The 27,732-nt window shown below is 44.4% G+C and overlaps 1 protein-coding gene across 3 annotated transcripts in view; it reads right to left on the bottom strand.

Moving 5' to 3' along the window:
• The window catches only part of LOC307214729 (glutamate carboxypeptidase 2-like), a 52,223-nt gene that overhangs the window by 4,619 nt on the left and 19,872 nt on the right, over positions 1-27,732 (bottom strand). For all 3 annotated transcript variants that reach the window (XM_079973680.1, XM_079973681.1, XM_079973682.1), the window contains exons 6-15: positions 26,753-26,939; positions 24,732-24,825; positions 16,906-17,004; positions 14,966-15,051; positions 13,560-13,679; positions 10,688-10,770; positions 9,610-9,673; positions 6,651-6,718; positions 4,274-4,365; positions 2,554-2,644 (exon numbers count right to left, since the gene is read on the bottom strand). In XM_079973680.1, the coding sequence (XP_079829806.1) occupies positions 2,554-2,644; positions 4,274-4,365; positions 6,651-6,718; positions 9,610-9,673; positions 10,688-10,770; positions 13,560-13,679; positions 14,966-15,051; positions 16,906-17,004; positions 24,732-24,825; positions 26,753-26,939 (984 nt within the window). The remainder of the gene's footprint in view (positions 1-2,553; positions 2,645-4,273; positions 4,366-6,650; positions 6,719-9,609; positions 9,674-10,687; positions 10,771-13,559; positions 13,680-14,965; positions 15,052-16,905; positions 17,005-24,731; positions 24,826-26,752; positions 26,940-27,732) is intronic.

Raw genomic sequence — 27,732 nt, 5'->3', positions numbered from 1 at the left:
GCAGGATCAGGAGGTGCTGTGGTGGGAGATAGATCAAGCCCCATGCTGGCCAGCACTGGCTGTGAGATCAGCTCAGCATCCAGGGGATATGGGTCAGCTCAGCCTTGCCTCACTGTCAGGGACCAGACATCAGAGGAGGAAAGTTGGAGGCTGCCTCCCCCTTTTCCTGAACCTTCCCAAGAAGAGGAGGACAGTATAGATTTAAAACAGTGGCTTGAGGAGGGTCAAAGCTCAGAGATAGAAGCAGGGCAAAGCTGGGAAATAATGGCACCACGCCAAGCCCGGAAGTACCGGAACAGGTTACTTCCGGGTTTTGGTGCTCATGCATGCGCAGAAGCACTAAATCACACTTTGCGCATGCACAGAAGTGCCGAATCATGACCAACATGTGCACAGATGCGGTGCTGTGGGTTGCGAACACTGCAGGTTGCGAATGTGCCTCCTGCACGGATCACATTCACAACCTGAGCATCCACTGTATATATACATCCACATGTATCTGAAGAAGTGTACATGCACACGAAAGCTTATACCAAGAACAAACTTAGTTGGTCTCTAAGGTGCTACTGGACAATTTTTATATATATATATATATTTCAACTGCGTCAGACTAACACCGGTACCTACATTATCACTAGAGAGCATTCCAGACCCGCCTTCTACCAGAACACAGCGAGCAGTGAAAACAGGAGAACAAAGGGCTAAGAGGCAATTGGCCTTAAGCAGACACCGTAAAATGGGTGGCGCTGTTGACGACTGAGAAGGGAAGGGGGAAGGAGATTACCCGGAGCAATGCGATTTCCCCAAGAGGCGAATACTGAATAAAGACTTTGGTAAGAGCTTCTTGTTTATCTATTACTGGCAGCCTGCCGTGAGGGGGGGGGGGGGGTCAGATTCCCTGAAGCCTGACACTCACTCTTAGAATGTCATGCTTGGGCTCTGCTTGTATATATTCTGCTGGTTGACTTCCTGCCTGCCTGCATATTCAGGTATGGAATTCAGGGTTTCCAAGTTGCATGACCCAACTGGACATGGTTAGGATCCAAGCTATGTCTCCCTGTCTTTGGTCCTGCCATGCAATGCCTTCAGAACACCCCTTTTGGGGGAACCTCACTGGTTTCAGCTCAGCTGGCTGAGACCCATCTAAGCCGCAATGAGTATATTATGCTGAGCTGGGGTTAGTTACATTCTTAAGAATGTAAGAACACCCCTGCTGGGTCAGGTCAATGGCCCACCTAGTCCAGCATCCTGTTTCCACAGTGGCCAACCAGAAACCCACAAGCAGGATTTGACCCCAAGGGCGCTTTTCTCTCCTGTCCTTTGCAGCAACTGGCTTAACTCTCTGGCTGAGCTGAGCTGAGCCAGGGATTGGCTGATTGAGCCAAAGATGCAATGAATCCTAAACTGCTCATCCTGACACATCTTGTCATAGGATCTCCTCCTTAGTGTAGCCTTTATAGATTTGGGAGAAGGACAGAGGCAAAAGCAGAATAGCTTTCCTCTACCTGTCAGTGGTTTTGAATTATGGTGCTGGAGGAGACTCTTGAGAGTCCCATGGACTGCAAGATCAAACCGATCCATTCTGAAGGAAATCAGCCCTGAGTGCTCACTGGAAGGACAGATCGTGAAGCTGAGGCTCCAATACTTTGGCCACCTCATGAGAAGAGAAGACTCCCTGGAAAAGACCCTGATGTTGGGAAAGATGGAGGGCACAAGGAGAAGGGGACAACAGAGGACGAGATGTTGGACAGTGTTCTCAAAGCTACCAACATGAGTTTGACCAAACTGCGGGAGGCAGTGGAAGACAGGAGTGCCTGGCATGCTCTGGTCCATGGGGTCATGAAGAATCGGACACGAGTAAACAACTAAACAACAACAACCTGTCAGTGGCTTCCGCCCTGTGAATCTGAATGAGTGCCAGCCTCCATTGGTCTTAAATAATCTTTGGAGTCGGTTTTAGTCTTACAGAACTCCACAGCCTTTCGCTTCCAGTGAATTTTGCCAGGTTAACTTGGTGTCTACAATAAATCTGCAGTGCCTGGAGACCAGGGGTGCCAGCTTGAATAAAATATTGAGGGAGGGGGCACGTAATCACTCACAAGATGCACACTATTCAAATGGCAGTGCTCACCAGCCCCTCAAATATTTTACCAGGGGGGGCTGAAGCGTCCTTGGCCCCTAGGAATTGGCTCCTATGCTGGAGACAGACAGTCAGGTTGTGAATCCACAGTGCTGACCAGAGAAGGAATGACGGCTGGGAGGAGTACAGAGAGATGAAATGTCATGGTGCATCTGCAGCAGCACAACCGGACGCCTTCATCTGCCCCAGCTGCAACAAAACATGTCTCTCCCATATCCGTCTCTCCAGCCACAGCAGGCGCTGCAAGCTTCCAACAGTTTGACTTCACCCCCCAAAGGCGCACTCCTCCATCGTCTTCCCAGATATACATATGCCAACAACAATAAATCACAGTGAGCTTTTAAAGGGATTTATATCCAAATCCCCCAGGATGCTTATTTCAAGGTGCTGTGGAAGTAACAGAACAGGCTTACCCAGTTTTTAGTGTATCGAGCTCTTCCGGAAGCGATGCCCAACCTCTGGAAAAAGACTTCAAAATCATTGCCAGAGCCCAGCTTGTTAATCCTTTTGTGAAATGAAAAAAAAAGGAAAAAAGACAGGAGAGAGGGCAAACCGGGTAAACATTGCCATAAAACTGTTGTTTTCAAAGCAACACACTGTACACACTGATCTTTTTTATGGGTTATTGTCTAGCTTTCATTGTAACACATTGCTCTTTTTTTTCTAATTTTATGTTATGCTTTTAAAATTCAGCTATTGTCTCTGCCTCCCAAAGGCTTCCATGGCTGTTTGTTGCAGCAGCAGCCCTGGCTACAAGCTCCCCAGGCGAATGGTGCCTCTGGGGCTGGCCAGGGGGTGCTTCCCAGGCCCCTGTGGGGCAGTGTGAGGAGGCACCTCTCTTTGGAGCAGGTGGGTGGGCAGCTCAGAGACCAGGGGCGTCAGCTGCAGCTGCCCAGAGGACACCCAAGGAGAGGAGAAAACAGAGGAGGCTGAGGGAACACTCCACAAGGGATGGTGACTTAGCAGTAGTAATAAATACTACTACTACTACTACTACTACTAATAATAATAATAATAATAATAATACTCCATCCATCTGGCTGGGTTGCCACTAAGAGACTCTTTACATAGTAAAGAGTTAAAAGTATCTGAAGAATTGTGCATGCACACGAAAGCTCATACCAATAACTAACTTATTTGGTCTCCAAGGTGCTACTGGAAGGAATTTTTAAATCTTGTTTTACATAAAGGTAAAGGTAAATGGACCCCTGACCATTAGGTCCAGTCGTGGCCGACTCTGGGGTTGCGGCGCTCATCTCGCTTTATTGGCATACAGTTTCCGGGTCATGTGGCCAGCATGACTAAGCCGCTTCTGGCGAACCAGAGCAGTGCACGGAAACGCCGTTTACCTTCCCGCCAGACCGGTACCTATTTATCTACTTGCACTTTGAGGTGCTTTCGAACTGCTAGGTTGGCAGGAGCAGGGACCGAGCAATGGGAGCTCACCCCGTCGCGGGGATTTGAACCACCGACCTTCTGATTTGCAAGTCCTAGGCTCTGTGGTTTAGACCACAGCGCCACCCGCGTCCCTTGTCTTACATAGTAAGTGACTAATAAATTGAAATAATAGTAACAAATGCATAACCCATCTTTCCTCCAAACAGCTCACGGTGGTGTACTTGGCTATCTCTGTTCTCATTTCATCCTCACAACAACCCAGTGAGGTAGGCTGACTGGTCCAACAACACTAGTGAGGTTTCATGGCCAGGAAGGGATTTGAACTCTAGTGTCCCAGCTCCTAGTCCTACACTCTGACCACTACACCACACTGTCTCTCTAGGGAGATCCAGTGAAGGCCAATGAGGCACAGTTGTCCCATTTCTGCCCTGCTTGTTTTGCACTTCAGTCCTTGTGACACAACAGTTAAATGAAGTATATCTGAAGTATCTGAAGAAGTGTATCTGTGTATCTGAAGAAGTGTGCATGCACACGAAAGCTCATACCAAGAACTAACTTAGTTGGTCTTTAAGGTGCTACTGGAAGGAATTTTTTTTATTTTGTTTTGACTATGGCAGACCAACACGGCTACCTATCTATAACTGGAACAGTTAAATGAAGAAACCCCACTTCTGGAAGGGACCACATTCGTCTCCTCCGCCATCCCCTCTCCATCCCAATCCCCTTGGAATTTACCTGGGCACACCTTCCTGCTCCGTTGAGGGGTTTTTCTCATGCCAGCTTTCATAAAGAGATCTGCTTTCAAAGCCTTCATCAGGGCTTGGTATCTATTAAAACATAGTAAGTTTTGCAAACATGAAAACGAAAGCGACGGGCAACAAAGAAGCTGCCCTCTTCCTATTCCATGGGAAACAAGAGACGGAGGCAGAAAGAACCTCCTTTCCCTCCCCCCATCAGTTTTATTGCTTACCTTCCCCCACCCCATTCCCAAAGGACCACAGAGCAGGTAGTGATATAAAAGAACAGGAATGCAATCACAAAACAGTAATTTGAAAAACAACCACCACATTAGCACCTGCCAATCAAAGACAGAACAGCAAGAAAGTCGGAGACAACAATGGCTGTATCTCAAAGCAAATAAAAAAGTTTTCAGATTGCACTGATAGAGGCAGATGGGGTTTTTTTGCCCAGCTGGGAGTTCCATAAATGTGTTCATTCATTCATTTCCTAAAAATTATACACCGCTTGACTGTAAGTTCAGTGGTACCTTGGGGTGCGAACAGGATCCGTTCCAGAGCCCCATTCGCACCCTGAACGCAACCCGTGTCCACGCATGCATGGGTCGCATTTCGCTACTTCCGAGCATGCGCGTGACATCATTTTGACCATCTGCGCATGCGTGCGCGGTGAAACCTGGAAGTAACATGCTCCATTTCTTCCGGGTCACCACGGAGTGCAACCCGAAAATACTTAAATTGAAGCACATTTATCCCAAGGTATGATTGTAACCTCAAAACGGTCCACGAAATATAAAACATTCATTGTGTTCATTCATTCATTCATTTCCTAAAATTTTTACACCGCTTGATTGTAAGTAACCTCAAAGCGGCTTACGAAAGATATAACAGTAAAATAAAGAAATCTCGGTAATGCGTGAGACTCTTAATCTCAGGGCTGTGGGTTTGAGCCCCGCCCTGCGCAAAAAGATACATGAATTGTAGGGGGTTGGAGTAGACAACCTTTGTAGTCCCTTCAGCTGTACAATTCCATGATCCTATGATTTACAACCCTGCTTTAAAACATGCAAAAGTTAAAAACACTAAAACAGATTAAAATGACCTGGGCTTTCCAGGCCGAAGAGAGTACAGAGAAGGGGACTGTTCAATTTCAATAGGCAGGGAGTTCCAACATGGAGGCTCTGCCACACAAAACGACAGCGTTCTCACAAATGCAGAGCAGGTTATTATGTCGCACCTGTAGCACTGTCAATTCCACCATTCGAAGCGGTCATGTGGTCACAGGCCATTTTGTAGATCAACTGGTTCCAAGCATTAAGGGCCAGTGGCGTAGCGTGGGTTGTCAGCACCCGGGGCAAGGCAAGTAATTTGTGCCCTCTAACCCATGGATTTGCGCCCCCTAACCCTAACCCCCAGATGTTGCGCCCAGTGCGGCCGGCCCCCCCTGCACCCCCCACACTACGCCACTGTTAAGGGCTTTATATACCAAATGGCAGTCGAGTTTCCTGCGGACTGCTGTTTGTTCCAACTGAGCGCTAAAGAGAGGATTTTCCAGGGTAAAGTGATGGGACAAAGGCAAAAACGGCTCAGACCCATGCTTGCCAGGTGGAACTGCGGAGTAAGCAGAGAAGTGGCATGTCATTCTCTAAGTCTTTCTCGACTAATTTTGGGAAATGATATATAATGAGTTGAAAAAATGTTTAAAATAACCTTTCCTAGAAAACCTGAAGCTTTCCTTTTAGGAATTCTAGGTGCCAGAATCTGAAGAGAGCAGAAAGGACTATTTATGTATGTGACCGCGGCTGCACGGATGTTATTGGCCCAGAGATGGAAAGAAGATAAAGTCCCTACCAGAGAAGAAGGGCAGATCAAGTTGCTGGATTATGTCAAAATGATTAAAATGACTGGAAGAATCAGAAATCAGGAAGACCAAAATTTTAATAAGGAATGGGGGAAATTTATAACTTATTTCAAAGACCATTGTAAACAGTTAAAATCGTTAGAAGGATTGGAATATGACTTGTAGTTTAATGGTGAATTTTGGATACAATGGAGAGATCTGGATTATTATAAAAGATGCAGGAGGAAATGATTAATAATAGGACCCACAAAGGGGTGGAGGGAAGTCCAAGAGATTCTTTGGAATCTTGTTTTTATGTTGTATGTTGGACTATAAAATTTTAATCTGAAAAACCAAATGAGCCAATTTTTTTAAAAAAGTTGTCATTGAAGCCAAGCCAATGGGATACTGGTCACTGCATGTATGGGAGGAGGTTGAGGGTCTGAGGTGAGGCTCCCCAAAAAGGAAGAGTGGGATAGATCTATAACAAATGAATAAATAGATTTATTCCCACCTTCCTCTTCTTTTATTTTACCTCTTTAGTCAGATTGTATACCAGGCTATACATCAGCGGGGTGCAGTCAACTCGAAGGGTGTAGTTGCCTGAAAGAGAAGTAATATCAATTAATTGCAGTTGTACCATGCCTTTCCTCTGGGGAGCTTGAGCTCTCCTCCCTGTTTTATCCTCACAACAACCCTGTGATGTAGGTTGGGCGGAGAAGCAGTGACTCGATCAAAGTCACCCAGAGAGCTTCAAGACCGGGTGGGGATTTGAACCCTGGTCTCCTGGATCATAGTCTGTCACTCTAACCACTATGCCACACGGGTAGTTGCTGTCGGAGCCTCCGTACGACCGAGCTGTAATGGCTACTCCTTCGGCCGTATCTTCGGAACCCATCCTGGCTCTCCTCCGACGGTGATTAACAACCTAAGCCTCTGAATGAGACTTCAGGCACGCTCTCCATTGTGCAGAGTACTCAGATAGCAGCAGAAGGAGCTAGAAATATGTACTACATTGCTACTTTATTTCTAACTACACAAGACAGAAAAGAATATGCGTCTGCTCTCTGTGAGAGGCAGAAAACAACAGAACAAAGAAACAGGAAACCACTAAAATCAGCATCCGTCTCCCGTCAGACTTCCAACAGTCTGGAATGTCAATAGAGTCTTGTGACTCCAAGAACTGCACAGTGGCATAACAGAAACCTAACAGTTGCCACTTTACTGTCTTTTAGATAGCTCAGTTGGTAGAGCACGAGACTCTGAATCTTAGGGTCGTGGGTTAGAGCCCCACGTTGGGCAAGGGGGCCCTGCATTGCAGAAAGTTGGACTGGAAGAATCTTCCAACTATGATTCTATTCCATGACTATTAAATGGGGCCTGAATATGAAAATCATGAAGTTGTTTTAAACGTCTATATGCACATTTGTGCAATCAGTGGCAGAGCATGCACCAAATTCCACTAATGAAAGGCTCTTTAATCCAAGGGAAAGCTTCCATAAACAGAAGGGAAAGGAGGGGATTCTAGCTGTCAACTTTCCCCCTTTCTTGCGAGGAATCCTATTCGGAATAAGGGAATTTCCCTTAAAAAATGGGAAACGTTGACAGCTAGGTATCTGCAATCCCTGTACCCCCTTAATCTGTTCCATAGGGTTGGGGGCCATTTGGAACTGTGGGAGGCAACAGAAATTTAAGACCTATTTTCTCCCAATCCCACAAGCCCCCACTAGATCAAAGAGCAGAGGATACAACCCATCTATTTAAATTTCTGGTTTGAGCTTTTTTTTCAATTTTTTTTCAATTAATTTTCCACATTTATAACAGAAATAACATACAAAACACACAAAAAAGAGAAACACATTACAATACTAAAGAAAAACAATAAAAACACTTATTACTTCTAAGACCTAATTTAACTTTCATTGTTTACTGACTTCCTCAAATCCTCCCTAACTGAATTTCATTGTATCACATTGTAACAGTTCTCCAAGATCATATTTCTAATAAAATTAACTCCTTCAATTTACTATCTTCTTCTCTTTTGAGTTTCACTGCATGATGTTGTATTTTCTGATGCATGCTGGCCTGAATGCTTTATTGGGTGGTATTCAACTAAGTTTTATTCAGATCAAACCCAGGACTCAGCTACATTAGCAAAGATACAGTGATTTGAATGCGCTATGAACATGCAACACCTGATGGCGCCAGAGAGCAGGAAATTTTAAAACGCGGCTTTCCATAGAGATTTCTTTCTTTTGTCATAACAATCTAATTTCCGACTTATTTACAGCAGTTTCCCCCCTGTATCTAGATCCACCCCCAATGAAATTAATGGACCGAATATTCATTTTAGTGGAGGAACAGAAGTGCAAATGAGTTCGCTGTTGCATCACATTACACCCACTGGTGGGAATTAAATTTAGCATGTCATGGTGGTATATTGATTTTTTTAAAAAAAATCCACAGTTCCATAAAATGCATTGTAAAAGGGAAATTAGAAACCAGGAGAGAAGCACTAGCATTTTATAACCAGGAAAACTGAGACAGTAATCCCCATGTTTGAATACACCACAACATTGTGCCAGATTCAGCACAGCTCATTTTATGTCATTTCCCAAATTCTGCCCAAACAAGCAAATAATAATAATAATAATTTTTATTTATACCCCGCCCTCCCCAGCCAAGGCCGGGCTCAGGGCGGCTAACAAGCAAAAATAAAAACAGGTTGAATGAATACAACTTAAAAACAAGATTAAAATACAACATTAAAATATTGAAACATTAAAATATTAAAATGCAGCCTCATCACAGGAGGAGTAAGGAAAAAGAAAAAAGAAAGAGGGGGAGGGAATCAAACTGGCTCCTAGCCAAAGGTCAGGCGGAACAACTCTGTCTTACAGGCCCTGCGGAAAGAAATCAGATCCTGCAGGGCCCTGGTCTCATGAGGCAGACCTTTCCACCAGGCTGGAGCCAGTGTTGAAAAGGCCCTGGCTCTGGCTGAAACTAATCTAACTTCCTTAGGGCCCGGGACCACTAGGGTGTTGCTATTTATGAACCTTGAGGCTCTCCGTGGGGCATACCGGGAGAGGCGGTCCCGTAGGTACGAGGGTCCTAGGCCGTGATGGGCTTTAAAGGTCAAAACCAGCACCTTAAATCTGACCCTGTACACCACCGGGAGCTAGTGCAGCTGGAAAAGCACTGGATGAATATGCTCCCATGGCAGAGACCCCATGAGGAACCTTGCTGCAGCATTCTGCACCCGCTGGAGTTTCTGGGACAGCTTCAAGGGCAGCCCCGCGTAGAGTGAATTACAGTAGTCAAGCCTGGAGGTGACCGTCGCATGGATCACTGTGGCCAGGTCGGGGCGGGAAAGATAAATGCAAACAAAACCTGTTCCCCAACCAAAGGACTACATGTTTATGAAGTTTAACCCCAAAAGACAACCCAGTGACCACACCCTTCTCATTCTCTATTAAAACTTGCATATATTTTACCTTCTATGGAGGAATCAGCATTGATATAGGCCACGCCACGCTCCTGCAGTATTTTGACATTTTCCTACAATGGAAATGAAGAAAATGTTTGTTCATGTTCATGCCTAAAATATTTCTCTATGGTGAAAATGATGTACAGATGAAATCAGCTAAAATGTACAAAACAAATAATAAATGCTGGAAATGTAAGGGAAAAGAAGGTACTTTTTAACCATATGTGGTGGGAATGTAAGAAAGTAAAAGACTTATGGGAAATGATTTATAATGAGATTGTTAAAATGTTGAAATATACATTTGTAAAAAAAACCAGAAGCCCTTTTACTTGGTATAGTAGGTACAGAGATTCACAAGCATGATTAAAAATTGTTTTTTATATGTGACAACTGCAGCAAGAATACCATTAGCCCAATTTCCTCAGCATTTTCCTTATCACAAAAAAAATCTTTTTAGGACGTGCGTTTGTTGTACAAGAGTTCCAAATCGGCTGTAACTATGCAGCCTGAACTGGGCACTACAGTGGTACCTTGGTTCTCAAACTTAATCCATTCCAGAAGTCTGTTCCAAAACCAAAGCGTTCCAAAACCAAGGTGCCCTTTCCCATAGAAAGTAATGCAAAACAGATTAATCCGTTCCAGACTTTTAAAAACAACCCCTAAAACAGTGATTTAACATGAATTTTTCTATCTAACGAGACCATTGATCCACAAAATGAAAGCAACAAACAATATACTGCAGCCACACAATCAATCAATCAGTAGCTGAACTGGGTTCCACACAGTCACAAAAACAAAACAAAAAGAGCCGCCAAAGCGCAAAATAAATGGCAAAAACAGGCAGACCACAGCGTAACACTCAGTACAGAAGTGTGGCACCCAAAACAGAAGCGTAACACTCAAAGCGGAGTAGGTTTGGCTTCCGGAAAAAGTTCGCAAACCAGAACACTTACTTCCGGGTTTGCAGTGTTTGGGTTCCAAGTTGTTTGAGTACCAAGGCATTTGAGAACCAAGGTACTACTGTGTGTGAAGGGATCCTACTCAGAGACAGCAAACACCTGGAAGTGTCCTTCCTATTGATTTACCTCAGCCCACTCTGTAGATCCTATCAAGCCAAACTCCTCAGCATCCCAGCTGGCAAATATCACCGTTCTCCTAGGCCTCCATTCTGCAGTTGAGATATTGAGAGCATAATTACAAACACAATATATTTATTAAAAACCATTTCTAAACCACTTAGCATTTCAAAAACCTCCACAGCAGCGTATGCCACGCGAGATATAAAAACCACTATTGATTTAAAAAAAAGATACAAACGGAAACCATAAAACGAAAAACAAATAAAATAAAACTAAAATAAAAGCACCTAAAACAGAAATTCAGGGGATTCATACATGAAACACAGGGTCCCGTCTTGCGGGTCAGGGATGGCCTAGGCAAAAGAAGAAGGCTTTACAAGACGTTTGAAGCAATGAACGGTTGCTGTGTCGTGTACAGCAGAGGGAAGACATCCTGAAAGGGCATTCCACAGTATAGGGGCAACAGCAAAAAAATGGCCATTCTTGGGGTTCACAGCGGTGTGAGATTCTGTAGGGTGCGATGCCATGAATATAATTTCCCCGGAAATGATCTCACACCATAGCTGTCAACTTCTCCCTTTTCTTGCGAGAAATCCTATTCGGAATAAGGAAATTTCCCTTTAAAAAACGGAAAACGTTGACAGTTATGACAGGTCTGTACAGGGGCAAGTGGTCTTTCAAGTCACCTGGTCCTGAGTTCTTAAGGAAATTATATGTCAACTAGAAGACCTTGACAGCTGATCAAAAGCCAGGAAAAACTTGGCACAGGTGCAATATGTGTGTGTCTACGTCAGGGGTCAGCAAACTTTTTCAGCAGGGGGGCTGGTCCACTGTCCCTCAGACCTTGTGAGGGGGCTGGACTATATTTTTTTGGGAGGGGATGAATGAATTGCTATGCCCCACAAATAACCCAGAGATGCATTTTAAATAAAAGGACACATTCTACGCATGTAAAAACACGCTGATTCCCAGACCGTCCACGGACTGGATTTAGAAGGTGATTGGGCCAGATCCGGCCCCCGGTCCTTAGGTTGCCTACCCATGGTCTAGGTGTTTCAGACAACAGTGCAAAATGTTATTCACACCAAACCGAGCAAGTCCTTTGCAGTTCTGGCTTGGTCATTTAACAACAACAACAAGCCATTGTTCCTTAAAGCCTCTCCATCATCAATAAAACAATTCAAAGGCAAGACATTTACATGCACTGTTCTTTTCTGCTTGTCATTCCATGTGGCTGCTTAAATCCCATTGATTTCAATCAGACCCGAGCAATCTCAGTGCATGCAGGATTGCTGCTGTTACAGGAAATAATGAAGAAAGACTGAAACCCTCTGGACTGCAAGAATTTTTGCTTCAATTTTTGTTTCGTTTTGGATTTTAGGAAGCTTCCTTATACCAAAGGCAGACTATTGCTCCATCTACCCCAGCATTGTCTGCACTGACTGACAGCAGCTCTGTGGGATTTCAGGCAGGAGTATCTCCCAGCCCTACCTAGAGATGCTGTGATTTGAACCCAGGACCTTCTGCTCTGCTGCTGAGCTGTGGCCTTTCCTTGCAAAGGTTCTGCATGTTGCTACATTACATTGCATACTAGACAGATTGAAAGACACACAATAAAGTAAACAAAATAAAAAAAATTCTGTACCCAAAATCACATCCCCAAGATAGCCCAAACCAGAATAAATTAAGTCTAATTAGGGGATATTGCCCTAATGTGTTCTATTCTCATCAATTATTCAGGTTGCAGAATTCAAGCCCCCCCCCTCGCACGCAGAATTTGAACTGCTATCCTACAGAACTCATTTTACGAAGTGACAAACTAATAAACAGATAAAGCTATTTTGTAACACAGTGTTTACACCGGGGGTGGCAGGGAAGATGTAGATCATACGAGGATAAAATGAGGAACCCTTCTCCCAATCTTACACTAGATGCCCAATCTTTACTATCCCAGATGTAGAATCATATATGCAGAACATCCCAGTGTACGGATTATAGGGTCCAAAGGTTGATTGGCTGCATGGCTGAATGTCTTTCATCCCACCAATGCCAGTATTTCACACCTGGATCCAGGAGGTGGAAGCAACCATTTCCATTTTCAACTGTCAGTTTTTGTTATGTCCAAACCAGGAGCTATGGTCAGTTGTTACCTATGGTTTATTTGAAGAAGCTGGGCTCATAAACAATGAGGGCTCAGGAGTGGCAGCTTGGTCCTGCAACCATCGGTGCCCATGGATGTCAGTAATTCATTCTCCCATTGCTGGGACATATGATTCCATGTTTACATTCCATACTGCTGTAAGTGTGGGAACAGAACTCAGACTAGAGAACTTCCGTTCTTTGTACTTTTCGTCTTTGCTTTTCATTCTCTGCTCTCCGACAGAGAAGACGTGTGTGAGAGATGCTGTTCAAACCAGCCATGTTTTGTTGTTTTAATTTGCTGTAAATAATAAAATCGTGATGACACATTCCTTCACCTCCTGGCTACTTGCATAACTCTGCTAAAGCGTGCACACAGCTCCACTGGATGTGTGTCGCAGTGTCGTCCGTACAGGGGACGTACGGAAAATGCTATGTGTTTAAGTTTTTTCCTGCTTCCCCTTCACACACGACAACCCAGCCCCTTCATGGGGAATTTTGTGGGTGCCAGAACCCCAGGGAGTTGGCACCTATGACTGGGCTGGACTCAAGTAGCAAGTTCTGCTAGCAGAAGCCTAGGCTTTCCCCTCCATCTCCTCCTCCCTGTGCACCCCTCAAAAAAGCTCAGGGTAGCGGGTGGAAGAACCCGCAGAACAGCACACAGGAAGACAAGATGTTGGATGGATGGATGGATCCCCAAACAGATAGATTTTTAGGTTCTGCATTCTTCTTGTCTCACCTTGCTGCTTCAGCTTTCCAAAGCTTCGGACAATCTCGTGAACGACAGCCGCTCCGCTCTGTGGGTCAATCCCACCAAAGACCCAAGAGTCTCGGTGGCCACCTAGGATAACGTACCTGTCTGGATCAATGGAAATGAGGATTAATTTTTAAATGGGCGCAATAAATCACAATGAGAGTTCTACTTAAGGGCCCTCCTGAGGATAATATGGAGCTAGAGATGAGAGGATCTGACCATTTTGCTCTCCCTTTCTCATCCTTCCAATCTTTAGTTCAGTTCTCACATCAGTTTGCAATGTGATTTAAAAGTCCTCATGAAAATTCACCAGCATTTTAGTGTCACTTTTCCCTAGTGTACATTTTTATATGTATGTTTTGTCTGATTTACATTTTTGCAGAGATATTCCCCCTCATAAATTGCATTTTTATAGGCTATGTTCAGTAATAAATGCATTTAAATGCACACTTCACCCCAGTATGTGCCTTTTTTCTGTAGCACATTTTTCTGTAGCTGGAGAAGTGAGTGTCAATTTGGAGACGTGTGAATTTTGAAGGACAGCTGGACTTTGGTTCCATGTTGAAAGGAGGAATAGCAGGATAAAAACAAATAAATAGAAGTGGTTTTGACTAGATAGCCTTGTATGGCTCAAGACCTCAATATCTTTCAGAACATATCTTCAGAACATACCTACCCAGACCCTTCAATCTGAGGTCCCTCTTCCGCCTCTGAGGAAAGTTTAAAGGGAGGGGGCCTTTTCAGTTGCGGCTCCCTGCATGTCTAATGCTGTTCCCAAAAAGGCACCAACCAGGTACCATCATTCATTTCCTTCAGCATCTTCTAGCCAGCATCTGATGGATTATGACAATTATGGCGCCTGTGATAGTACTTTTTTGCCACTGAAGTTTTTACTGTTGTTTCGCTTATGTTATTTTCCCTTAGCTTTTCTATGCTCTTAGAGTTACTTTAAGGCTTTTTACATGAATGCCTTGTGGGTTGAGTGTTTTGGCTCGAGTGTTCCAGTTCGTAAACTTTTTTTGGAAGCCAAGTGGCTGGCACGGCTTCTGATTGAGTGCAGGAAGCTTCTGCAGCCAATTGGAAGCCGTGCCTTGGTTTCCAAACGTTTTCAGAAGTCTAATGGGCTTCCGGAACAGATTCCTTTTGAGAACCAAGGTACGACTGTATTAGGAAAATATAGCATTATTATTAAAATAGGAGTTGGATCATTGGTCCATCTAGTCTGGAGGACTGGCTAAATTTGAAGGACTTCCTGGATTTCAGGTGAAAGCCTTAGTGCTACACAGGGATGCCAGGGGCATTTATCATGCAAACCATGCATTCTACCTCTGAACTACAACCCTTCCGCTGGCTTGATCCCACAGAGAACGTGAGCAAGGGAATGGCTTTACCTGGCTCTTTTGCACCTTGGAGAGTACCGATCACATTGTAAATTCTTCTTACTTCTTTGATGCTGTGGACATGCATTTTGACTTTGCTAATGCAAGTGCAATATATATAAAAAAATCAAGTATTAAATGTCAGGCTAAGAAACAAATGCATGCTTTAGACTTTAAAGTCAGAACAGATTAGGGCTGAAATTCTGCATAGTTATAGTCCTGTATAAATTATGAAATAGCATTTTCCGAAGGTGGACTTAGTTTTAACACCAGCCTTCAGCATGAGAGCCACTTTTTTTTTGAACCTGTGTGCTCATCTTTCTAGATAGAGTCCAACATGTGAGCATCTATCAGTGAAACAGAAGATTTTGGCAGAATGGATTCCCCTTCCCTCTGCAGTCCTCCTGCCCTGCCCCACTGAAGGGTTTGAGGGGACTATTTGAAGCAGATCTGATGGGAGGGGGTGCTGTGTGCTCTAGAGGGAAGAAAGAAAGCAGAAGTCCCAGCAGTGATGAGGTCATATGCAAAACCAGCAGCAATGAGGTCATATATATTGTCGGAATTCCGTACGACCGAGCTGCTCCTCCGGTCATGCCATCGGAATTTCCTCTGACGGTGATTAATGACCTAAGCCTTTGATGAGGTTTCAGGCACATTCCCCATATGCAGAGTATCCGGACAGCAGCAGAAGGATGAGAAATATGAGCTACATCGCTACATTTTATTTCTAACTATGCAGGACAGAAAAGAATATACACCTGCTCTCTGTGGAAGACAGAGAACCAACTGGAACAAAGAAACCGGAAACCAGTAACATCAACATCCATTTCCCGTCTCCCGTGAGACTTCCAACAGTCTGGAATGTAAACAGAGTCTTGTGACTCCAAAAACTGCACAGTGGCATAACAGAAACCTAACATATATTTCCCTAGTGAGGGAATTCCAAAGCTGAGGAGCCACCACTGAGAAGACCGAGTTTATGTATTTGCTACTCTAGCATCTTCTACCGGTCAAAAAGGTAAAGGGCGCCGCTGTGGTCTAAACCACTGAGCCTCTTGGGCTTGTCGATCAGAAGGTTGGCGGTTCGAATCCCTGCAATGGAGTGAGCTCCCATTGCTCTGTCCCAGCTCCTGCCAACCTAGCAGTTCAAAAGCATGCCAGTAGATAAATAGGTACCACTGTGGTGGGAAGGTAAACGGTGTTTCCGTGTGCTCTGGCTTCCGTCATGGTGTTCCATTGCGCCAGAAGCAGTTTAGTCCTGCTGGCCATATGACCCACATGACACTGGCTCCCTCGGCCTGAAAGCGAGATGAGCACCGCAACCCCACAGTCGCCTTTGACTGGACTTAACCGTCCAGGGGTGCTTTAGCTTTACCTTTCTACCGGTCAGCCAGAAAGCAGGAGCACAAACACTGATCTTCTCAGTGGCTGCTCCCAGGCTTTGAAACTCCCTCCCTAGAGAAGTTATTGACTTGCTCCCTTCTTATTCTTCTTCTTCCAGCAAGTGAATTTTTTTTGTTCCAACAGGATTTTGGGAACTGAATGCTTTCCATTAAAGGGCTGGTGCCGTGCTGGTTTTTTTATTGTAATTATTGGTATGTTTTGAACAGGTTTTATATACGCACATCATTTTAATTCCATCAATATGTAATTGTATTTTAATGATTGATTTTTCCATGTTTCTAGTGGTTCTTCAGTTTATATGTAAGCTGCCTTGAGTCCCATCAGGGAAAAGGTGGCGTATAAGTAAATAAATAAAGTTCAGGTAGGCTCATACAAGTACAATAATGTGGTCTTAAGGAGGGATCTTCGTTTGGTCCCAAACAAAGAGGACAGACAGACAGCCCACATTACCCTAACCAACTAAACCTTTCTTATTCAGTACAGGTTCTGCGGCTCCATTTTCCTATTGACCATTTACTCAACATCACAAGATTATATTCTCCTCCCACCTTTTTGAAGAACTTCCTATGAAGCCTGGCCCAACGTTGTAAGGCACAGAGAGGTTTCCCTTCCAGCTGTCATCTGGCGGGGGTGGTCCTCCCATGTCCCTGTTGGAAAAAGATAACATTACAGTTGGCATCCATCCGAGAAAGAAGTAGGAGCAATTGTGTGATCCTTCTTACAAAAATTCCAAAACTGAAGTAACTTCTGGCATGTAGGCTTCCATAATATTTTTTCCCCAAGTCCCTCTTTTGGCGCTTCCATTTTGTAGCTGCGAAACCCCAAAGGGTAATGATTGGCAAATAAAAATCGGAAGGTGAAAAGGCTTCAGGCGTAACCAAGCTTTCAAACTTGGTCGTGGGTTGTTTTGTCTTTCAGTCTGGAAGATCGCTTGCCAGCTGAGTTGCCACAGGGTGGAAGACCTTGTTTCCTAGAATGCCTTCGGCTAGAGATGGGTGATCCACTAGGAAGACCCACCTGCTGCAGAAGGATCAAGAGAGAAGAGGTAAACCCAATCTTACCAGCGACCATCAGGAACACAAGAACTTAAGAGGAGACTTCCTGGATCAGTACAAATCCCCATCCAGTCCGGAATCATGTTCTCACAGCGACTGACCAAAAGTCTATGGGAAGTCTGCAAGCAGGACCTGAATTCACCCTATTTGTGATTTCCAGCCAGGGGTTTACGAAGTGGGGGGCGGAGGGGGTGGTCCGCCCCGGGCACCGCACTGGGGAGGGGTGACAAGATGGCCTGCTGCCTCGCTCCAGCTGTAGAGTGGCGGAGGGCATGCATGCAGTCAGTGTGAACACCACTCGTGCTGTGCCATACGGTGTCCGTATGGGCTGCCGCTTGCGTACAGGCTGTTGTGCATGCGTCACCAGGCGGTTCGTCCTTCCCCAGGTGATGGAAAGGGTTCCTCCGCCACTGTTTCCAGAAACTGGTATTCAGAGACCTACTGCTTCCAACAGTGGATGTGAAACACAGTCAGCATGGCACAGGGACATCATATAATAATAATAATTTATTATTTATACCCCGCCCATCTGGCTGAGTTTCCCCAGCCACTCTGGGTGGCTTCCACCGAGTGTTAAAATGATACAGCATTAAATATTAAAAACTTCCCTAAACAGAGCTGCCTTCAGATGCCTTTTAAAGATAAGATAGCTGCTTATTTCCTTCACATCTGAAGGGAGGGCGTTCCACAGGGCAGGCGCCACTACCGAGAAGGCCCTCTGTGTTATGACCCGAGAAACAAGACCTTAGGAACCTCCAACACAGATTACTACAATGTACTCCTTGTGGATCTCCCCTTGAAGATAGTTCCCAAGCCATAGAATACCAATGCAGAACAGTGCATCGTTTTCCCCTTATTACTTTTTGAAGGAAAATCTGGAATGCAAAAGTCTGTAATGCAGAAACGAGCAAGGCAAAAGAAAAAGAAAGAAAAAAACCTGAAATGGAAAAGTAACTTTACGATTCCTGTATATATACAGTTTCCATATAAAGGAGGAGGAGAAAACGAAGAAAATAACATAGGATTACAGCACACCAAAATAAGCTATATGATTGCACATTATCTGTTCCAGTACAATAATAACCACTGGCCATTTTCCCAATGAAACTTTTACTTCCTTTGTCTGCCTTCTCTATATTTAATTTTCAACATAAATCCTGCTTTCACGGCCTATATCCTGCTCAATGGATCTCTGATTAACAGAGGGTACTTTTTGTCTGCACTTATGGCTGATTGCTTATCTATGTACAGCAGTTGGCCAGCGCAGCAATCATTTCTCCATCTCCATCCAATACTTCACTTTTAAGATTGCCAGACAAGATAACTATCAGAACAGGAGTTAATCAATATCCTTTTATTTTCTTGACATTGCTTGTTTTTTCAAAAAAATAAAAATACAAATACTAGCACACTTCCTCAAAACAAGTACCAAGTCAGTTCTTACGCCTCGATATACCCAATATTTATCTTCAACTTCTGGAAATAGGTAGTTCATTCTTTAAGATAACAATTCAACAAGAGCTTTGTAGAAGCTTTTTTCATTATAAAGACGTGGAATTTTGGAAGGGACCAGCCACCAAACTCATTTCAATGTCTCATCAGAAATCCTCCCTGGAAAATCCCACTTCCATTTATTTTATTAAGGGTTGTGTGGGTACTTCTGATTCTGCCATCATTTTATACATTGCCTTAAGAAAATTCTGCTGGCACAGAATGGAGCGTCACAGAATGGAGTTGGCCTCACAAAGAACATGTCTCACCAGTCTTAAAATATTTGCACTCCTTCCCTATTAACTCCCAGACTCAAGGTATTTCCCCCTCTGTTTAATGGCCCGGGATCTTCATATCTAAGCGGAAAAACTCTCTTTCACCTCTCTATTTCCTCACACCATCAAATAAGGTCTTGATCCAAATTTATTAGTGTTCCAATGTCAGAACTGCTAAGGCACAGAGTAGGGCCTTTACTGCTGTGGTGCCACACAGATGGCGAGTTCTCCCCAAAAGGGATAAATTGCCCTCCCTGTTTATGCCCTTCTGTGCCATAAGCAACATCAGAACATAAAAAAGAGCCTTCTGGATAAGGTATTTTGCCCATCTAGTCCAATATCCTGTTTTCACAGCAACCAACCAAAGGTCTGTATATAATATTTTTTTAAAAAAATTCTTCTTTACAATTTAAAGCACTCATTTTTTACATCCTTAAAATATCAATGACTTCCCTTCTTCTCTTTCCATCGTTCATTTTACATATCATAAATCATTGCCTATTTTACAGAAACTATACCATTCAGCATTCCATTATTACATCCATCATACCTTATTTACACTTGATCTTATCTTAATGCTGTCAGCATTAACTTATACAGCATTAAGTTATACAGTTATTTCCCGTATATTCAATAAATGTTTTCCAATCTTCTCTTAAACGTATGTTCTTCTTGTTCTCTTATTCTATATGTTAAGTCTGCAAGCTGCGCATATTCTGTCAACTTAAGTTGTCCTCCTTTTTTAGTTGGGACCTCGCTCGTTTTCCATTTTTGGGCTAACAAAACACGGGCCGCAGTAGTGGCATACATAAATAACCTTTTTTGACACCTGGGAATTTCAGTCTGAATTATCCCCAAAAGAAAGGACTCTGGTTTTTTTGGGGGGGGGAGGGGAAGTACTTTAAAACATTTTTTTCAATTCATTATGGATCATTCCCCAATACAATCACACCTCGGATTACAGATGCTTCAGGTTGTGTTTTTTTGGGTTGCGGACTGCCAAAACCTGGAAGTACCGGAATGGGTTACTTCCGGGTTTCGGTGGTTGTGCATGTGCAGAAGCGCCAAATTGCAACCCACGCATGCGCAGATGCAGAGACGCGGAATGCGAACACTGGGGGTTGTGAATGTGCATCCCGCATGGATCACGTTCACAACCCGAGCATCCACTGTACTCTTTTACCCTTTTACAAGTCTACCACATGTGAAAGAAGAAGAAGAAGAAGAAGAAGAAGAAGAAGAAGAAGAAGAAGAAGAAGGGTAGTAGTAGTAGTAGTTTGGATTTGATATCCCGCTTTATCACTACCTGAAGGAATCTCAAAGCGGCTAACAATCTTCTTTCCCTTCCTCCCCCACAACAAACACTCTGTGAGGTGAGTGGGGCTGAGAGACTTCAAAGAAGTGTGACTGCCCAAGGTCACCCAGCAGCTGCATGTGGAGGAGCAAAGACGTGAACCCGGTTCCCCAGATTACGAGTCCACCGCTCTTAACCACTACACCACACTGGCTCTCATTCCCTCAAACTCAATCCATCTCCAGCACTTATCTGAGTCAGTCTTATACGTATTAGCAAGCCTACTCGAAGTTAAACACCATCTGTAAATCATTTTCAAGTAGTACTCCTTCAAAGAGGAACATGCTGTGAACTTCAAATCGCTTTTCCAGAGTCCCCCCTCCCAGAGGTTAAAATCTATATCATGATCTATATCTATTGCCCAGTGTGTCATTGAGGCTTTGACAAGCTTGTATTTTACTTCCCACTAGCAGCCAACCAAATCTCTGTGGGAAGACTGCAAGCAAAAATCTTCCTAGTGCAATAATGTGGCTGAGAACCATGTAGACATACATTGACAAGATCACTCATGGCTCAGTTGGTAGAGCATGGGACTCTTAACCTAGGGGGTTGTGGATTCAAGCCCCACATTTGGTGAAAGATTGCTGAATCCCAGGGGGTTGAGCTAGATGATCTTCAGGTTCCTTCCAACTAGGATTCTATGGCAACATAACGTATCTATGGGGCCGCCTCTCCTGGTATGCCCCGCAGAGGACATTAAGGTCCATGAATAACCATAGTTTAGATGTCCCGGGCCCTAAGGAAGTTAGACTATCCTCCACCAGGGCCAGGGCCTTTTCAATGATGGCTCCGACCTGGCGGAATGCTCTGTCCCATGAGACTAGGGCCCTGCAGGATTTAACTTCCTTCCGTCAGGCCTCTAAGACAGAGCTATTCCGCCTGGCCTTTAATTTGAATTCAGCCTGATCATTTATTTCCCTTCTCTTCCCTCCCCTTTTATGAAGATCACCCGCTCTGAGACCCCACAGCTAATTCTCCCCTGGCCTCCTCACTGGCCCAAGTAGGACCAATTCAGCCAGCTAGCCCTGGGGATTATCTAATGCTTATTTCCCCTAAATTGATTTCTGAATTTTATTGTTATTCATGTTTTTATACTGTATTTTATGCTGCTTTTATAATTAAGTGTTTTAAATTTGTTGCTAGCCACCCTGAGCCTGGTTTTTGAACCGCTAAGGGCGGGGTATAAATTATTATTATTATTATTATTATTATTATTATTATTACATAACCCAATGCATGTCTAAGTGAGAAAGAAATCCCGCTGTGGTCAATGTGGTTTGCTTCCTAATAAGCAAGTTTAGCATTATAGCTTAAACTAGGGCAGGGGGCAGTGCCTAGGATGGAGTTGCAGAAAAGGGACTGGGAGTTACACAATGAACCACATACTTCAAGAACCCCAGACTTGCCACAGTGATAATAAAGTTCACGATCCATTTAGGAAAAGAGGGGAATGTGTTCTTTGAAAATATATTTGAGAACTTCATCTCCCAAGCTGCTAGGACAGCTCAGTCGGTAAAGCATGAGACTCTTCATCTTAAAATCATGACTCTTGGGGTCTATAATTCTATGATGCTATGACCTTTTTGTTCGCTATATTAAGCCCTGGTTTCCTCTCCCACCCCTTGACTTTTCTCTTTTTGGCTCAAGGTTTCTGCCTTTGTAAGACAAGGAAAAGTGGGGAAAGGCTGAAAAACATGTACCAGCACAGAGTGTTCTCTTAATGTTTTTTTTTTTTTTTTTTTAAAAAAAGAATGATCTCTCTTATAACTAATTGTTCTATTACAAGGACTCTTTAAGTATAGTGCAGATAAGTCTCTTTTCCATCAGCTTCCTTGATGCTTGAAGTGAAATAGTTTTTTTGAAAGCCATTTCCCTGTTTTCTGTCCATCCTCCTCCCTCCCTATTAATTTTCCTAAAATTTGTCATTATTTGTTGCCCCACATATCCTCAGACGGACTCCTCCAGCGTCAAGGAACAAGTCTCGGCCTGGGAACTGTAACCCCAGGTGGCTTTGTCAGTCACTGTGGGTAGACGCACAAGGTAACCTTTTGCTCAAAACTGGACATTTAGGATTTGAACTGGCATTAGCTTACTCAAGATTGACGTCTTGGAGCTAAGCCATGCTCTGGGAAGCTCAATGGCTCTGCTCTGAGCCCTTTCAAAAATAAACAAGTCACTTGGGTATATGTGGGTTCTACATGCAGGGCTTATCAGTAAATCAAGGGTGTGGTGTTTGTTTAACCGACTAGCCTGACCCTTTTTGTAGCGCTGGGGAAAGTGACAGTCTGTTGAGAAAGGGAAAGCTTTGCTAGCCTGCATATTTATGCTTTCACAGCACTGCAGATCTTACCCTTACACCAAAATCAGGCTCTGCAAGCAGACGAACAATCCCGTTAAGTGGCAAGGCAAGTACAGTGGTAGCTCAGGTTAAGAACTTAATTCGTTCTGGAGGTCCGTTCTTAACCAGAAACTGTTCTTAACCTGAGGTACCACTTTAGCCAATGGGGCCTCCCGCTACCGCCACGCGATTTCTGTTCTCATCCTCAGGTAAAGTTCTCAACCCGAGGTACTATTTCTGGGTTAGCGGAGTCTGTAACCTGAAGCGTATGTAACCTGAAGTGTATGTAACCCAAGGTACCACTGTACAGAAATCACAGTTGATTGAGTCAAGACAAAACACAGCGGTGCATTATGGCAAGCATCATATAGGAAAAGAGTTTGATACATAGGTAAAGGTAAAGGACCCCTGGACGATTAAGTCCAGTCAAAGGCGACTATGGGGTTGCTGTGCTCATCTTGCTTTCAGGCCGAGGGAGCTGGCGTTTGCGTGGACAGGCGGAGTCCCCAGATCCCAAGTGGTCCCCCCCGTCATGTGGAATAACGACTCTAGACAACGTGCTATGGGATTAAATTGGCCACAACTTTATTAAATTTCAAATGTGGGTAGACCTTGGCTCCCTAGTCCCCAGCCGGGGACCTAGGGAGCATCAGGGTTATCCAGTGTGTGTGTGGGGGGGGGGGATCGGCCGGCTCTGGAGAACATATGTTCAAGCAGAGATAGCCGCCCCCGTTACGCCGTCGCAGGGGAGAGCAATGACGACCTTTCGGCGTACGGCCAAAGCCTCCCTTCAAAAACCCCTTTAACGGGGAACCCTGGTATCGCCGCCGCAAAGAGGAAGATGGACTAAAGGATTCTGCCCAAGGCCTGATACCGCCAAAGTTGTGACGTTTTGCTACGGGAAAGGCGAAACCTGCCAATGCAGGGAAATTCCTTTCCGGCCCTTCAACAGCGACCTTATCGTAGCAGCGCCCGCATACCTGTGGAGACAGGTTAACCTGCAAAACCTATGAAGAAAAGTTAACCTGCAAAAGAAGACATTAACTGAGGGTGGGTAGGGTGGGAGAAGCTCTGGAGCCAAGTGAGGATTAACAATTAAGATCCACCCTCTATTGTGTGGGCAGGTAATGCCTCCCCTTACCTGGCCTGGTTTCCCTGGCAACGCTTCCCCCAGGTGGGACTGGGCAACTCACTGGGGTAGGCGGGGACCTCCAGGTATCCCACCTGAGGGAAGGCAAAGCCTATGCTGATGGGGCCACTCCAGATCCAGGGCTGCACGCGTCCACGCAAAAGGCGCCCCCCGTTTTAAGTGGGGAGCGGTCATTGTACACAGACAGCTTTCCGGGTCATGTGGCCAGCATGACTAAACTCCTCTGGCACAACAGAACACTGTGACGGAAACCAGAGCGCACAGAAACGCCATTTACCTTCCCACCAAAGCAGTACCTATTTATCTACTTGCACTGGTGTGCTTTCAAACTGCTAGGTTGGCAGGAGCTGGGACAGAGCAACAGGAATCACCCTGTCACGGGGATTCAAACTGCCAACTTTCAGATCGGCAAGCCCAAGAGGCTCAGTGGTTTATGTATCAGATATGTTTCATCACTGTGGAAGGGCAATAACTTTGCCTACCTGAAAGCAATATAAGAGCGGGGGAGGGGGGAGACAAACAATTGTAAATAGACTGTACAGTCCTTTGCCATTTTTTATATAGGCTTCGGGAGTAAACACCAGTGGTGTTGCGCATCTGTTGGTGCCCGGGCTGGGTGGGAGCAAGGTGAATGAAACCCTCCATGCCGGCCCACAAAGCTGATTGTGGAATCGACTAAACCTGTAAATGTTAACCACCGGGTGTGCTTACCTCAGCAACATCTCAGCATCATGGTAACCGATAGGGTGGACAGGAATGTTCAATTGGGCTGTCGCCTGGGCTTCATCGTAGCGGTAGGTGTACTCTGGGTCAAGGGGGTGTGTGGGGAAATATTTAAAATAATAATTACAACATTGCTCGCTTATTAATTAATTAATTAAGTTTCTAACACAAGTATGCAGAAAGTCACCAGAAAGATGCTTATGCAACAATGGTAAGTATAGATACATTAAACGAAAGCATAATTTTGGAGGACTGTATTTCTTTTTTTAGGTGCAGGTAAGGATGAAAAAGTCCCACCAAGTTGCATGAAATTGTTCTGCTGGTTCTTTGCCTTCCATCACATGAATCCCGTGAGTTATCTTTTCAGCAATTCCGAGGTTTCATAAGTTCTTATGCCACAATGATCAAGAGGCACATCATTTAAGTTCTTCCATTTTTTTGTGTGCAATAGAAAGTCTGGCAGCTACCAGAAGCCAAGTTAGCAATTCCTTTGAAGGGAAATGTTTTGGAGTATCACCCCAGGTATTTAATTACAATATTGCTTAATTACGAAGGGCTTCAAACTCCTTGCCAGCCAAGTTAAAAGCAAGAAACCTTGCCCGCAGGTTTGTCATATAAAAGGAACCGCTCATTGGCAGATGGTTCGGTACTGTCAATATTGTTTGCTTACTGTGCTCCAACTTCTCAAACCGCCTTTCCCCCTGTAAAAGACATTTCCACTGTTTCTCAGAGCCCTTTAGAGTTTCGGTGGGTGCAGGCATGGGCTTATCTTATCAAAGTGAGGTGGTCATGGGGAGCGGATGCGTTTTTGTTCCCACTCAAAATATTTCTCCAGCATTCTGGAGTCTAGCCCGTTCCTTGCGCTTCCTGATCTGCATAAAATGCCCCATAAGAAAGGATCTCCGCACTGAAGCTGGTGCATGATGGGAAAGGAAAAGGAGGGGCAACTGCTGGTGCATCTGGTGGGCCACCTCTTCCCCATCCTTCTAGAGAGCCCTGGCTCCCCCCCCCTCTCTCATTTTTATTAAATTTTCTGTTTTACAATTTAGAATACTCATTTAAACATCGTTAAAATATCAATGGCTTCCCTTCTTCTCTTTCCATGGTTCATTTTGCATATCATAAACCCCTGCATATTTTGCATAAACAAAACCATTCAGCATTCCATTATTACATCTATCAAAGCTTATTTACACTGCTGAATTCATCTTGATGCTGCCAACATTTCCAAGTGTACACAATTTCCCTCCATATAGTCAATAAACGTTTTCCAATCTTCTCTAAACATGCGTTCTTCTTGTTCTCTTATTCTATATGGTAAATCTGCAAGCTGCACATATTCCGTCAGCTTAAGTTACCATTCTTCTTTAGTTGGGGCCTCACTCATTTTCCATTTTGGGACTAACAAAATATGGGCTGCAGTAGTGGCATACACAAATAAACTTTTCTGAGGAATGGGGGGAAAAAAACATTCCCAAATTTTCCTGAGCAGAGGAAACACTGCTAATCCAGTTTAAATCTGGGATAAAGGTAAAGGGACCTCTGACCATTAGGTCCAGTTGTGACTGACTCTGGGGTTGTGGTGCTCATCTCGCTTTATTGGCCGAGGGAGCCGGTATACAGCTTCCGGGTCATGTGGCCGTTTACCTTCCCGCCGGAGCAGTACCTATTGATCTACTTGCACTTTGACGTACTTTCGAATTGCTAGGTGGGCAGGAGCAGGGACCGAGCAACGGGAGCTCACCCCGTCGTGGGATTCAAACCGCCAACCTTCTGATCGGCAAGTCCTAGGCTCTGTGGTTTAACCCACAGCGCCACCCACGTCCCTAAATCTGGGATACAGAAGTGCAATTATAATCGCAATCTGCACTATCCTTTCAAACTTATGTCACCTTATGGCATTGTCTTGCCATTTCCCCCAACATCCAGTTAACCACATTTCAGAATATATCCCTCTAACACAATGGGGGAATGCAAAATAAAGCTGTGCGATTTTGTGTCTCATTCACCTTTGGCGGGATACCCTGGCGTGAGGGGGTCCCCAGCACCATCCAGAATCAGGACATTCCCACGCTGAGCTCCACCTTCGGGAAGATTCCACCCTGCTGGGTAAGGCTCTACTCCAGGGGCACAAGAGTCAGCTGGGTCGGAGTATAAAATGACCCCTTTGGCTCCAGCAGCAGCAGCATTCTTCACCTGGTGGGGGCGGGAATCACATTGATGCTGCTGTTAGTTTGTTCCTTCATGCAAAGGTGAGAGGCTGCCTCCATATGGCACAGCCTGGTAGTTGCCAGAGATGGCCAAGTCTTTATCTGTGGACACAGCCAGACACCATAGCAGCCAATGGGGACATTCCCCCCCCCCCCAGTTTGCGTACGGCATTCCCTAATATGCTGCCTTCAAAGTTTGATGGTGTCAGCAGTCTCTAGGGATGGATGAATCTATTGCTTCCAATTTATCCCAGTTTCCAGTCTTATGTTAGTTCTCTACTGTTCTGGATCAGTTTGTTTCTTTTTTTAAAAAAAAGCTCATGAAAATTCATCAACATGTTAGGGCTTTTTTTTGCAAGCAATTTACCCTAAAACTATGCAGTACATGCTATTTTTTAAAATATATTTTCATATGTTTTTATGCACACATTCCCCCCTCCCCAATATAACATTTTTGTACACATTATTTGGTCGGAGAACTACATCACAAAATTCAGACCACTGCGTTTCATTTTTGCATACAGTTTTAGGCAGTGCAAAGCAGGTAGGTTTGCATTGAAATCCTAACCTAATGGGATTTCTATCCCATCCCCACCAGATCCCAGTGCTCAAATAAGATTCCACTGCTGAACCACCTGCAGTGCCAGATTTATGCATAACCTAAACAAGCTATAGCTTAAGGCTGTACTCTCTTGGGAGCCACAAAAAAATTGAAAGGAAAAGAACCTGGATGTACATTTCCAAAATATAAGATAAAAAACAAATAAAATAAAACCTAC

This window comes from Podarcis cretensis (genome assembly GCF_951804945.1).
Source record: "Podarcis cretensis genome assembly, chromosome: 4".
NCBI classification, from domain to species: Eukaryota; Metazoa; Chordata; class Lepidosauria; order Squamata; family Lacertidae; genus Podarcis; species Podarcis cretensis.
The sequence above is the reverse complement of the archived record's forward strand: the minus strand, read 5'-3'. Positions and strand labels throughout refer to the sequence as shown.